Here is a 13,433-nt window from a genome sequence, read left to right as displayed (position 1 = left end):
TCTCTGGTTTGATTGAGGGCCCTATCCACAGGATGAGGAGGGTATCCCCTGTCAATGAAGAAGCTCTTCATTCTGAGGGCTTCATTACAGAAGTCCTGCACCTCGCCACTGCAGAGATGGTGGAGTCTAAGAAACTGTGTTAGAGGGTCAAGAATTTTTAGTGGACCAGGGATGGAAGGAGCTACAGTATAGAGAAGGTAGCTGTCTGAGTGCTTTGGTGTGTAATATGCTGCATTCCATTTACCTTGGAAGTCGGATGTTGGAGCTGGAAATGACATCACACCCGAGTTGGCTGAATTCCAATGCAAAATGTGGAAAACCAGTATGGACGCGTCCAGGAAAACCATTCTTGTGCTTGCTCCATCGGAATAAATAACAGCTGATGACCAATGCATTACAAAGTATTCTGGGTATCCAAACACCGTAGCTACATGTGCACAGATAGAAGTTGGAGAGTACAGTGTGTAATGAGTAATGAGACACAAATAGACAAAAGTGCTAATAAGCAGTATAATACTGCAGCTTTCACTAAAGTTTGCGATGTACGTCACCATTTTGGATTGACATCATGATCTGGTATTGGACAAACTCAGACTTGACACACCAGCTCCTGACCAGTTTCTGAGTTGAAAATCTGACTTATGGGGACTTTCCAGTTGAAGATTCCGACTTCCCACTTCAAATGGAACACACCAATAGACAGAGGTTTTACATCTTGGAAAATTAGTAGAAAAACTGACTGATAACTAAAAATGGCGAAGTTGTGGTGGAAACGTTAACTGTAAACCTGAGACATAAACGGTTAACAAATAAAATCAGTAATGCATTCTTGTAGCTGGTTTCTGCCACAGAGTCTGGCTGCAGACCTCCAGCGGCAGAGCCCCGTGTGGCTGCTCCAATCATACAGTCTGAGGCAGCACGAACACAATCGTTGATATATCTTTAGTAATTGTAGCTGGCTTCTGGAGCAAGGAGCAACGCCAGCACAATCGTCAATATATCTTTTGAAGGATTTCGATAAATTCAACTAACACAAACTTTACTCGACTGTTAAGCTTCACAGTAATTTGAAAAATGAAATTGTCTCCGTTTGCGAAGCTCCCCGAAAACCAGACAGAACTACAGTTCCCAGGAATCATAGCGAACGCGACCGGTCGAGCCGGCAGCACGGACGGAAGAGGCGGGTCCTTATTCCTGTTCTCTTATTGGTTTCTTTTTCTTTACGCCGACAGAAGCCGGCCTTGTGCTGTGGCTTCGTGTCAGGAGGGAGAGTTTTAGTCGGAGATTTTAACACATTATTAATATTATATAACTGATTAATTTCCAAAGCGAGTGAGAACATGCCGATGTATCAGGTAAAACCGATCGGCGGGAGGGAGATTCGTGTTGACTTGCCCACCTGCATGTACCGGTTACCGAATATCCACAGAGACGATGGCGATCGCGACCACGCGTTTCAGGTAACGTACACCGGGGGGAGCAGTGCTTAGTATCACTGAGGCTAGGGTCCGTTGCTGTAAAAGTACAACTCGGAGGTGACTGCACGCTTACTTAAGAACAGACTGTATAATTAGTGTTCGGTAGGAAAATAATCCCCGTGTGCTGATGGTGTGGTGGGTTCCAGTTTTCCGACCATAATGAACATTTTTTCCTTTTTTAGGCATCGGCGCTTGACCCACAATTTGAATTCTGTGTCATCCTGGATGTGTGCTTTTAACTCTGTGTTTTCCGTGTTATCCTTGCCTGTGGTTTAAACTGACGTGGCCTGCTGCCGCGATTGTTTCTGCTTCACAGGGTGTTCCCATCCAAAATTAGCTCAGTACACGCGTGTCCTTTTCCGACTCACCATCTCGACAAGTACTGTTAACAGGTCTGGATTTTATTGTTCGAATTCAAAATACCCTCTCCAGTAAAAACTGCAGCTTGAAATGCATTACAATTCGAAAATTCCCCTTAGTGCCGATCATTATTTCTTTCCCCAGCTCAGAAGTTCAAGATGATATTATGGGAAGCCACTTCAGTGACATCGGGTGACAAGAACGAAACCAACCATGGGCGGGGCGCCACTCAGTGTGACGGGACAAATCAAATTGCACGGGGGGTGTAGGAGGTTAATCGGAGCCCCAAGTGGAAAGCCCTCCATAACTGGGATTCGAACTCCGGTGCCTGGAACCGTGAGATAGCATCGCAAACTATTGCGTCGTGTATAAATTAATAAAAAAGACAGAGAATGGAAGGAGAGTCGGAGGGCAAGCTGAATGAAGATCGGCTTATTAATTGCTAATCGATCTGTTGCTGCAGTGTTTCTCAATCACTGGTTCGCGAGTTGCTATTGTTATTGTCTATAATGGTAGTGAGTCGCGGTGGGTCTCCGCTCCGACGACCGCGCTTAATTCCTCCCATCCACCACAGGGGATCGCCATAGAATCAGCAAGAGGGACATCCCACCCGCTCACGATCGAGCTCGAATTGCAAAGGAGGGCCCTAAACCACCACCACCCCCCCCCCCCCCCCCCCCGGTTTGCTCTGCGAAGAAACTTATTTATGGGGGTGCATCGTGGCACCAAAAGGCTGAGAAACACGCGTGTTGACAGATTCTGATGCAATAATGTGAAAGGGGGCCCGAGGCGTTATGGAGGATCACGTGGCAGGAGAGATTCGTTAGGACGACAGGCCGAGTCAGTCTGGTTTAACTCTTTACTGGCTGAAAGGGCTTTATAGTAATACCCCATGGATCCATTTTTAAACCCGCTAATTGGGCACACGATGGGAACCAGTTCTTTCTAGGGTGCCATTTAATCACAGGGCACACTCGCTCACAGCACATTAAAGGATAGTATTTTTCAAATGGAAGCCATTTCTTCACAATCGTGGTATATACTGTATATTCATTTGCCACGTGACATTGCGTTCAAAAGTGAATCACATTTTATAAATTTTAACAAATATCTTGCCAGCAATGGATTCCAAGTGTTCTGCTTGCTGTGGGTGAAGTTTTGAACCCCAAGCTATATTCAGTTTATTATTACACTTTTGTGTATTTTGTGAATTTCCCATTGGGATTAATAAAGTATCTATCTATCTATCTATCTATCTATCTATCTATCTATCTATCTATCTATCTATAGTGCCTTTCACATCTATCTGTCTGTCGGTCGGTCGGTCGGTATAAAGGAACCCTAGTGGAGTTTCTTGACAAACTTCTGTTGAAGAATATGTTGGCTGAAGGTTTTCGATGCTGGAGAGAGAATTTTTTTTAAATACTTTGTTAATCCCTGAGGAGAAATTGTCTTTATACATGTCCTTATAATATTTTACAATTTCGTTGTTCCTTTGTAAAAGTGACAATGACAATAAAGATCTATCTATCTCTATCTATTTTGCAGCCAACCAGTAGATAGATACTTTATTAATCCCAAGGGGAAATTCACATTCTCCAGCAGCAGCATACTGATACAAAAAAAACAATATTAAATTAAAGATTGATAATAATGCAGGTAAAAACAGATTTAATATTGTTTAGTAGCCATACCACATGTGCTTCAGAGCAGGTCACCCACCTGAAGCTAAGTCTGTTTGGACCCAGCCAGTATTTCAATGGGAGAACATCTAGGAAAAGCTTGGGTTGCTGCAGGAAGAGGTGTTGGTGAGGCCAGCAGAGGGCGCATACCCAGTGGTCTTGAATGTGGATCCCAATGCCACCAGTGCAGTGACATGGACACTGTGCTGCCAAAATGGCGCTGTCCTTCGGATGAGATATAAAACTGAGGTCCTGACTCTCAAGACGTTCCACGCACCCATCGGGATGGGCTACCTCAAACTGGGATCCGAGTGCTGCCGTGCAGCGAGCGATGCTTCAGCACCACACCAGTTCCGATCCCCAAAAGCCTTGACTCCATTGGCTCTCAGGTGATTTCGACTCTTCCAGGGATGAGGCTCCTGAGGGCTTTCCCCCATCACTTTCATAATACGAGTAGTGTGTCTGTCTGTGGAGACAGTGTCGACCGCATTGAGAGGTTTACTTACCTGGGCGGTGACATTCATGTCTCTGGTGACTCTTCTTATGAAGTCAGTAGACAGATTGGGAGAGCATGGGGGGGTCATGAGGTCTCTGGAAAGGGGTGTGTGGCGCTCCCGATATCTCTTCAAAAGGACAAAGGTCCAAGTCTTTAGAGTCCTGGAGCTTCTGTCTTGCTATATGGTTGTGAGACATGGATGCTATCCAGTGACCTGAGACGAAGACTGGACTCCTTCATGTGTGTCTCTTCAGAGAATCCTTGGGTACCTCTGGTCTGACTTTGTGTTGCTCATAGAGTCCCAAATGAGGCAAATTACCTGCATTATGAGGGACCGTCAGTTACGGCACTACAGCCATGTAGGGTGCTCCCCCTTGCAGGACCCTCATTGTTGAGGACCCGAGTGGCTGGACCAGGACAAGGGGACACTGACATAACACCTGGCTATGGCAGGTCATTTCTGGAAGATAGGACTGGACCGCATGTCTGCCTGAGGGGTTGCCAGTCGGAATCCTGAGTGTTTTGTCAAGTAGTTGGTACAGCAATGTTCTGTACCAGTGTATAGCTCCCAGCCTGACCGGTCCTGACTCTGTGTGGTCATAAAAGATCTCCGGACATCCTTCTTAAAGAGTAGAGTGTATCACAATGTCCTGGCTAAATTGCCCACTACAGCCTAGTTACTCTGCCCCAAACCCCCCCCAAAATCATCCCCTGTCTTCAACCACTTTACCACCTAACAGCTCATATGTGGTGAGTGTACTGGTGCAAAAATGGCTGGCGTTGCATCATCCTGGTGGATGCTACACATTAGTGGTGGATGAAGTGGCTGCCCACTCAGTGAAGCACTTTTGAATAGTGAGAAAAGCACCACATAAATGTAAAGAATTATTATTATTACCAGTTAAGAAAATAGATACTTCATTAATCCCAAGGGGAAATTCACATACTCCAGCAGCAGCATACTGATAAAAACAATATTAATTAATGAGTGATGACAATGCAGGTGTAACAGACAATAACTTTGTATAATGTTAACGTTTACCCCCCCGGGTGGAACTGAAGAGTCACATAATTTGGGTGAGGAACGATCTCCTCAGTCTGTCAGAGGAGCAGGATGGTGACTGCAGTCTGTCACTGAAGCTGCTCCTCTGTCTGGAGATGATCCTGTTCAGTGGATTCTCCATGATTGACAGGAGTCTGCTCAGTGCCCGTCGCTCTGCCACAGATGCAAACTGTCCAGCTCCGTGCCTACAACAGAGCCTGCCTTCCTCACCAGTTTGTCCAGGCGTGAGGCGTGAGGCGTCTTTCTTCTTTCTTTCTTCTTTATGCTGCCTCCCCAGCACACCACCCGCGCTCACCACAACCGTCTGGTAGAACATCTGCAGCATCTTATTGCAGATGTTGAAGGACGCCAGCCTTCTAAGGAAGTATAGTCGGCTCTGTCCTCTCTTGCACAGAGCATCAGTATTGGCAGTCCAGTCCAATTTATCACCCAGCTGCACTCCCAGGTATTTAGAATAAAATGAAAACCTGTAGCCACTGTGGCCTTCCAGGATCGGAGTTGGGCACCCCTGCTATAAGGCGTATCGTTGCACATCAACTCAGGTTTAACCATAATTGTATTGAATTTTGTGCCCGTGTCACCCTCAGGGTTCACTCCAAGGAGGTTAGTGACAGAGGACACCACTGACAGACTGAGGAGATCGTTCCTCCCCCAAACTATGCGACTCTTCAATTCCACCCGGGGGGGTTAACGTTAACATTTAACATTATACAAAGTTATTGTCTGTCTGTTATACCTGCATTGTTATCAATCTTTAATTTAATATTGTTTTTTGTATCAGTATGCTGCTGCTGGAGAATGTAAATTTCCCATTGGGATTAATAAAGTATCTATCTATCTATCTTATTTTATCTAATCTAATCTAATCTAATCTAGTCTAGTCTAATCGCACAAGCCTTAAGAACTCCAGGACTGACTCCATGTGGTCCTGCGGCTTTTCCGGTGTGTGGCCTCCTCAGTTGGTCCACAGTTATGGACGGGGTGGCCTCCACACTGGCCATACTAGTTGAAGTGGTAAGTGCAGATGATGGTGTGGTGGTGGGGGATTGGGTAGACTGGTCATTGTAAGAAGGTGGAAGAATGTCAATTTATTTATATAGCACATTTAAAACAACATAGGAATGCTGTGGCCAAAGTGCTTTGCAATAATAGAAGAAAAAACATACAATTAACATAAACAGAAAGTACTAGGGTGTTGTACCGTGTTAGCCATTATGAATGTAGAGAAAAGCCAAGCAAAATGACACCTTTTATTGGCTAACTAAAAAGATTACAATATGCAAGCTTTCGAGGCAACTCAGGCCCTTTCTTCAGTACATCTTGCCTGAAGAAGGGGCCCGAGTTGCCTCGAAAGCTTGCATATTGTAATCTTTCTAGTTAGCCAATAAAAGGTGTCATTTTGCTTGGCTTTTCTCCATAAACAGAAATAAAATAAATGAACATAAATAAAATAAATAGAAGTTAAGGTTACTTAATCACAATGAGGAAACCATCAGTATTACTGAAGGTCATGGAAAGCAAGTGAATAGAAATGAGTCTTTTTAATCTCGTTTTGAATTGTCGACGACTCCTTCATGTGATGAGGTAAAGAGGTCCACAGGCGAGGCTACCAAACCCCTGTCTGCCCCCCTTAGTTTTCCACTTGGTACGAGGAACAACAAGAGACAACTGACAGAAGATCTAAGCACTCTGGATGGCTGGTGTAAAGCACACCATTCAGATAAATAGGCAGGAGCAAGCCCACATGTAAAGATTTAAAAACTAGCAACAAGATTTTAAAATCAATTTGAAAACTGACAGGCAGCCCGTGTAAAGAAGCTAATATTGGAGAAACAGAATCAGACTTTCTTGCCCCAACCAGAAGCGAGCGTCAGCATTCTGGACCAACTGTAACCTGCGTATCGGGGTACCAGAATACAGCGAGTTGCAGTAATCAAGGCGAGAAAAGATAAAAGCAGGAGTAGCTTTCTCAAGATCCCTAGAAGATAAAAAAGGCTTGATCTTACCTAATAGACAAAGCTGAAATAAGCAACTCTTGACTACAGAATTAATCTGTTTCTCAAAAGAGAGGTTACTGTCAAAGATAACACCGAGATTGCGGAGTTGAGGTTTGCAAAAGACAGAGAAAGAGCCGAGAAGTCCAAGACCAATTTGGGCTTTAGCTGATGGACCCACTATAAGCACCTCTGTTTCATTTTGATTCAGATCAAGAAAATTATTAGCCATCCAGGATCTTAGTTCAAAAAGACAGTTGTGCAGTTGATTCATTGCAGAGTTGCAGACGGGAATATAAACCTGCGTATCATCATCAGGAAGAAGACGGGATAAATCTATTACAAAATTGAAATCCTATTCATCCATTCTTTCACCCTCCCATTTTCTTACTAGCTTATCCAGTTCCTTGTTTTGGATGTGCCATTGTCTATCCTGGAAATGCTGGGAGCGAAGCAGTAACCCAGCCATACACGGGGCACCAGTCCACCGTAGGGCGCATTCACTTTTCTACCCACATTTGCTTACTGAGTCATGTGGACGCAGGGAGAATGAGCAGAATCCACACTGGCAGTGTCTGCACTGGGGTTCAAACCCAGGACTCCAGAACACCTGGTTGATGCTAAAACATTTTGAAGATACGGTGTGGTTACTTCCAGCTGTCCATTCATTCAGAGCCCACTCTTGTGTCTTATTCAGTTCACTGGTGCCTTCAAGTTTGTTCAGTCCGAGTGAGTGGAAGTGTGTGCTTGTTTGTGTGTGTGCTTGTACTGTGATCAGGGCCCAAGATGCATCTGTCCATCCATCCCTTGTGAACCCACTTGTTCTATTCCAAGGAAGCTGGAACCATCTTAGATTAATGGGCATCTCCACCTTGGCTGGTTAAAGTGAATTTTAAACTGGTGTCGTGTCCAGAAGTCACACCAACTTTGTTCTCAATACTGCTGAGATGAACACTGCATCAAATATAGAAGGTCACTGGGTGGCTGAATAGGCCAGTTTTTAATAAAATGGATGGTGCTTTTTATTTGACTCCCTGCTTAAGCTGGCATACTCCAGTTCAGGTTCTTTTGCACTAAAGTTCATCCCATTGGGTGGTTTACAGGATGCAGAGGTTGATCCTGCTGTGAAGGCCCTGGAGGCCCGTCAAGATGAAATCATGAGACGCCTGTATGACCTGAAGGCGGCTGTAGAGGGGCTATCGAAGACCATCACCACCCCAGACGCCGACATTGACGTGGCACACCTCTCCGAGGTAGTGGACAGTAAGCCACTGGCTGGGACGGCTGACTTGGACACTTTGTTGGGGAAGGTAAGTGTGTCATGGAGGAATTTGCTAGATATATATGTATATATCAGATTTTAATTGGGCTTAATAGATAGCGGAAGTGAAACGATTACAGTTGATTAGAAAAATGTAAAATAGCAGCCTCCACTTGGGCCCTGAACTTTTCAAGAAGGGTGAATACAGAAAATAAGAGAGATGGTAAGGTGTCACAATCTGCTTAAAATTACAAAAGAGGGGCTATGCTGTATTGACCCAACTTCTTATAAACAGTTGAGACTCCTTCTTTCGGCTGCTCCCGTTAGGGGTTGCCACAGCGGATCATCTTCTTCCATACCTTTCTGTCTTCTGCATCTTGCTCTGTTAATAAGCAAATCATTGGTTACTCGTAGCAGAGCAGTTTCGCAGCTGTGCTGTGCCCTGAAACCAGACTGAAAGGGTTCCGTGAAATTATTAGAGGTTAAGTAATCGGTGAGTTGGGAGGCTACAACACGCTCAAGAACTTTTTACATTACTTAACTTTAGATCACAATTTAGCATTAACTTAAATTGTGTCTGCTTTAAGACAGACAGAGGGTTTTTAAGTAATCAACAGAAGTTGGGACACCTGTGCAAATTGTTTGCTTCATTTACTTGAATTGCTGCAGAACCTCTGCAGGTTGTAACCTATTAGTTGTTCCATGAAGAAGGCCCATTTGTAATATTCTGAAGTTTCCCTTTTTTTCAGTTTTTCTCACCTAAATTTTAAATTGAAGCCTCTGGCAGTTTACTGCTTACCTTTTCACCATTTTAAGTCATTTATTGTATTTAAGTTGATTACATGTGAAGAAAACCTAAGGTGTTCTAAAACTTTTGACTGTTAGTTTACATGTTACAGAAACGTTCGTCTCCCTTCTTTGTTCTAACTGTCCCATTTTTCCTTTGCAGAATTATGGAGCCCTAAGGGACATCGTGATCAACGCCAACCCCTCTCACCCGCCCCTCTCCCTCCTCGTCTTGCACTGCCTGCTGCGCAAGCGCTTCCACGTGCTGTCCACAGTTCACGTGCACTCTTCTGTGAGCAACGTGCCCCCGCACCTCCTGGCCTGCTTCGAGGAACAAGACAAAAACCAGTCGAGACACGACTTCCAGCTGGGCTTCACACTTATTTGGAAAGACGGTAAGTGCTGCTGGGCGTGAAGTGAGTTTCTGTATTGATATGAAACCTCCTTTAGTCTTGTGGTGGAATTCCCAACACTGGTCATTTGGGGGAATCATTGTCGCCCAATGGTTTTTTGTCTAACCCGTGTGTTCCATTAGAGGTCAACATCTCACAGCATGTGGTGGGTACAGCAATGTTCTGTACCAATGCATAGCTCCCAACCTGACCTGACCTGACCTGACCTGACTCTCTGTGGTCATAAGAGATCTCTGGCCATCCTTCATAGTTAGATACTTTATTAATCCCAAGGGGAAATTCACAAAAATAAAGAAAAAAGGATGGTGGTAGTTAGCCACATTTCGCAAAAGCACAACAAACTGCATTCTCTGTAGGTTCTGACATTTTTCACCAGCGCAGCCAGTTCGTCGATCTTATTTGGTAGTGAGTTCACACTTCCCAAGATCACAGAAGGCACCGAAGGCTTAAAACACCACTTTCTCGTAAGCCGCTTCAGTTTTAGCTTAGTGCCGGCTCTGCTGCCACGATACCGCCTTCTTACCTCGTCGGGTAAATAGGGAACCACACCGGCACTGGCGTTTGTTCTCGGTACTTGAAGTTGACTACTTGAATAGACGAGTCTCGGCGTGTAAAAATCCATGTCCACGTTGTAAAAGTAAAAGTGTCCAAGGAACGAATCCACATAAAAGAAAGTGGTAGGAATGATCAATAAAAAATAATCAAAAAAAAAAGACAGAAATACGAGGGTTGTCTGGGTTCCGCGCGGAATCACTCGAAATAAGTAGCCAAGGATTTTTTTTTTCTATTTTTCTCATGTACTTCGATCCTTTTTAAACTTTTTCCAAGTATTCACCGCCAACATCAATGCACTTTTGGGCTCTTCTGACCCACGCCGCAAAACACTCGCGAAAGGCTGTCTTTGGGAGGTTGTCCAGCTGTTCTTTGACAGCTGCAATCAGTTCCTCTCGAGTTTCGAAGTTGTGGCCTCGCAGGGGTTCTGTCACCTTCGGGAAGAGCCAAAAGTCACATGGTGCAAGATCAGGCGAGTAGGGTGGCGGGTTCAAAACGTTGACACCACTGTCTTCAATGAAATGCTTCGTCGCATTAGCCGTGTGGGCTGGCGCATTGTCATGATGCAAAAAGTGCTTTTGCAAGTTCTTGGACCGGCCTCTAGCCATCGCAGAAAAAACGTCAGGCAGGCACTGAGTGGTGTACCACTCAGAGGTCACAGTTTTCCTCTCCATCAGCGGAATTGACGTGACAATGCCATTGATATTCAAAAAGATGGCAAACATGGTGCGTTCCACCGAGCGGATTAAACCATCAGAAAAGTCGTAAAAAATCATCACTCGAAAGTCACGCACGCACGGAGTTGGGAGCTTCGCCGCTAGCGCCGGCTGCGCACTCTCAGTTCGTTTGCTTCTCGTGTTCATTCTGAAGGAAGAGAGGGAGCAAAACATCTGAACAAAAACATGCAACCACTTGAATAATCCCTCTACACAGCAGAACAGGTTTCGACAGGCTGACACTCGACAAACGATAAAATTCCGCGCGGAACCCAGACAACCCTCGTAAAAGGTAGAAAAATAAAGTCGTACACGGAGCTGCTGAAAAGGCTGCCACTCTCGGCGGTGCCCGAGTAAATAAAAAAACACTCTACTCTTTATGAATATTTATCTCAATGTCCAGGCTAAGGCCCCTTAATCATCCCGTCTCTAACTGGTTCTCTATCTGTCACCACTTTGCCACCAAACAGCTCATATGTGGTGAGTGTACTGGTGCAAAAATGGCTGGCATTGTATCAACCAGGTGGACGGTGCTACTCATTAGTGGTGGTTGGGATGGCTTCCCACTCAGTGAAGCGCTTTGAGTAGTGAGGGAAGTGCTACATAAATGTAAAGAATTATTATTATTAATACTAGTTAAGAAAATAGTTAGGATGAAAACCTGAAGCCGCTGTGGCCTTCCAGGATCGGAGCTGGGCACACTCTTCCTCGACGGTGATCTGGCTCACAGGACCCGAGTGGCTGGACCAGGCCAAGGGGATGCTCGCGTAACACCTGGCTGCGGCAGATAGAGGGTCATGTCTGGAGGGTGGGACTGGACTGGACTGTGTGTCTGAGGGTTTGCCGAAGTATTTCGTTGTGTGGTGGGTGCAGCAATGTGCTGTACCAGTGCCTGCTCCCCAACCTGACCTGACCTGCTGCTATTTTCATGTTTATTTACTCTGTTAAATGTAAAATGAAGAATGGCAGACACAAAATACTTCTGTCAGTTTCATCATAGTTAGGACAAAATTTTTTTTGGAGGAAGGGTACCAATAGTTTTGTCCATATCTAAATGAACCGGAGAAGGAAATGGGATTTTAATTTTAGTGTTAATATTTTTTTTTAAGTAGGCCTTTTGCTCAAGTGTCCTCATTTTCCTCCCGTTTCGTTTCAGTGCCAACACCTCAAATGAAGTTCAGCATCCAGAACATGTGCCCAATCGAAGGGGAAGGTAACATCGCCCGCTTCCTGTTTGCTCTGCTCGGGCAGCAGCAGGACCCGATCACAGCCACTCTGGTGGACAGCTGGATTGACATGGCAATCTTCCAGCTGGGCCAGGGGAGCAGTAAGGAGAAGGTTGCAGTCTTGCGGACCATCAATGCTGCCCTCGGCCGATCGCCTTGGCTGGTAGGAGCGAACCGCTCGCTTGCTGATATTGTGACCTGCTGTGTAGTATTGCAGGCTGCCGGTCCTGTGGCCATCCCTGCCAATGTCCAGAAGTGGATGAAGTCCTGCGAGAACTTGCCAGAGTTTAATGGAGTGTACAAACTGTTGCAGTGAGTATGGGTAGGAGGAGATTCAGGTTTTCTTTTTGAAGACACTCTTGCTGTCCAGTGAGTGATCAGGTTAAGGAGGGAAAAAAGGGACTTTATCATGTGCCTACTTGACCTTGTTTGTTGCTGATGCGATGGATGACACCCCCTCCTCCACCCCACCCTAATTAAAGACATCTTTCAATGTCACCTGTTGGCAAAACAAGTTTGTGTGTGTCATTTCCCCGAGTGCACAAGACAAGGAGGACTTGCCATGTAAACTTGGCACCTGAAGATCTGGTCTCCATTCTTGACTCCCACTGGCCATGAAATGGAGTTTTGGCTGCACGTAAAGTTAAATATTTGCATATACAGTACTCAGAATGCTGCATTGACGTGCAATGGGAGTTTTCAGACTTGCCACTAAATTGCCTTCACGTGAATTTCTGGGGAAAACAGGAGGTTGCTGTTGATTTGCTATTTGGTCCACGCCAAAAGTAATTCAACTGCAAGGTTTGAGTGAAAATAAATGGCAAATCAAGCGCATTTAAAGTGTAGCACATTGCTCCAAATACAATTCGATCATAAAAAAAAAACCCTATCTGGCTGACTAGTTCCCCGACTGGCCCCTATGTGAGACTGAGATGGAAGGTCAGCGTTGCATCACAATTTACAAAAATCCAGATAAGCATCGTTTTCTCCATGTTATCCAACTCTGAGCTCCCAGTCTGAAGGGCATTCATGTGAAATTTGACTGGGAAACGTTCATTTCCAGTCTATCCGACAGCATGTGAATGAATTTCACTTTCATCCCTTCGTCTTCTGCATAGATAAAAAAAAAATAAATAAAACTTCTGTCTGTCAGGCTGGGTTTATACTTCACGCGACACAACGCTACTGTTTATACTTGTGCGCTTACTTTATGTAAATCTTAAATTCTACCAGGTGGCAGTGCAAGATATCCTCACGGTGAGAACCAACCGGGAAAATATGCAAACTCCAGGCAGGGAACACCAGCGATGTGACTCTCTGCCACAGTGCCGCCCCCATGTGTGTAATTATTAACAGTATTCATTATTTAAATGAAGTTAACGTTTAATCTGTAAAATGTAACATAC

The 13,433-nt window shown here is 45.0% G+C and overlaps 1 protein-coding gene across 2 annotated transcripts; it reads left to right on the top strand.

The window, feature by feature from the left end:
* The first annotated feature begins 1,205 nt into the window (after positions 1-1,205).
* On the top strand, positions 1,206-12,507 carry aimp2 (aminoacyl tRNA synthetase complex interacting multifunctional protein 2). 2 transcript variants are annotated; one of them, XM_028814208.2, is made up of 4 exons: positions 1,206-1,355; positions 8,177-8,383; positions 9,284-9,515; positions 11,958-12,507. In XM_028814208.2, exons 1-4 carry the CDS (start codon positions 1,341-1,343, stop codon positions 12,341-12,343), a joined length of 840 nt encoding a protein of 279 aa, XP_028670041.1. In that variant the 5' UTR covers positions 1,206-1,340; the 3' UTR covers positions 12,344-12,507. The 2 variants fall into 2 exon arrangements, with proteins under 2 accessions (XP_028670041.1, XP_028670040.1); XM_028814207.2 differs by having other exon boundaries at positions 1,206-1,460; positions 11,958-12,506.
* Positions 12,508-13,433: the final 926 nt, after the last annotated feature.

This window comes from Erpetoichthys calabaricus, chromosome 11, assembly GCF_900747795.2.
Source record: "Erpetoichthys calabaricus chromosome 11, fErpCal1.3, whole genome shotgun sequence".
Taxonomy (NCBI): domain Eukaryota; kingdom Metazoa; phylum Chordata; class Cladistia; order Polypteriformes; family Polypteridae; genus Erpetoichthys; species Erpetoichthys calabaricus.
Note: the sequence above shows the minus strand (reverse complement) of the source record. Positions and strands in the feature narration are given on the sequence as shown.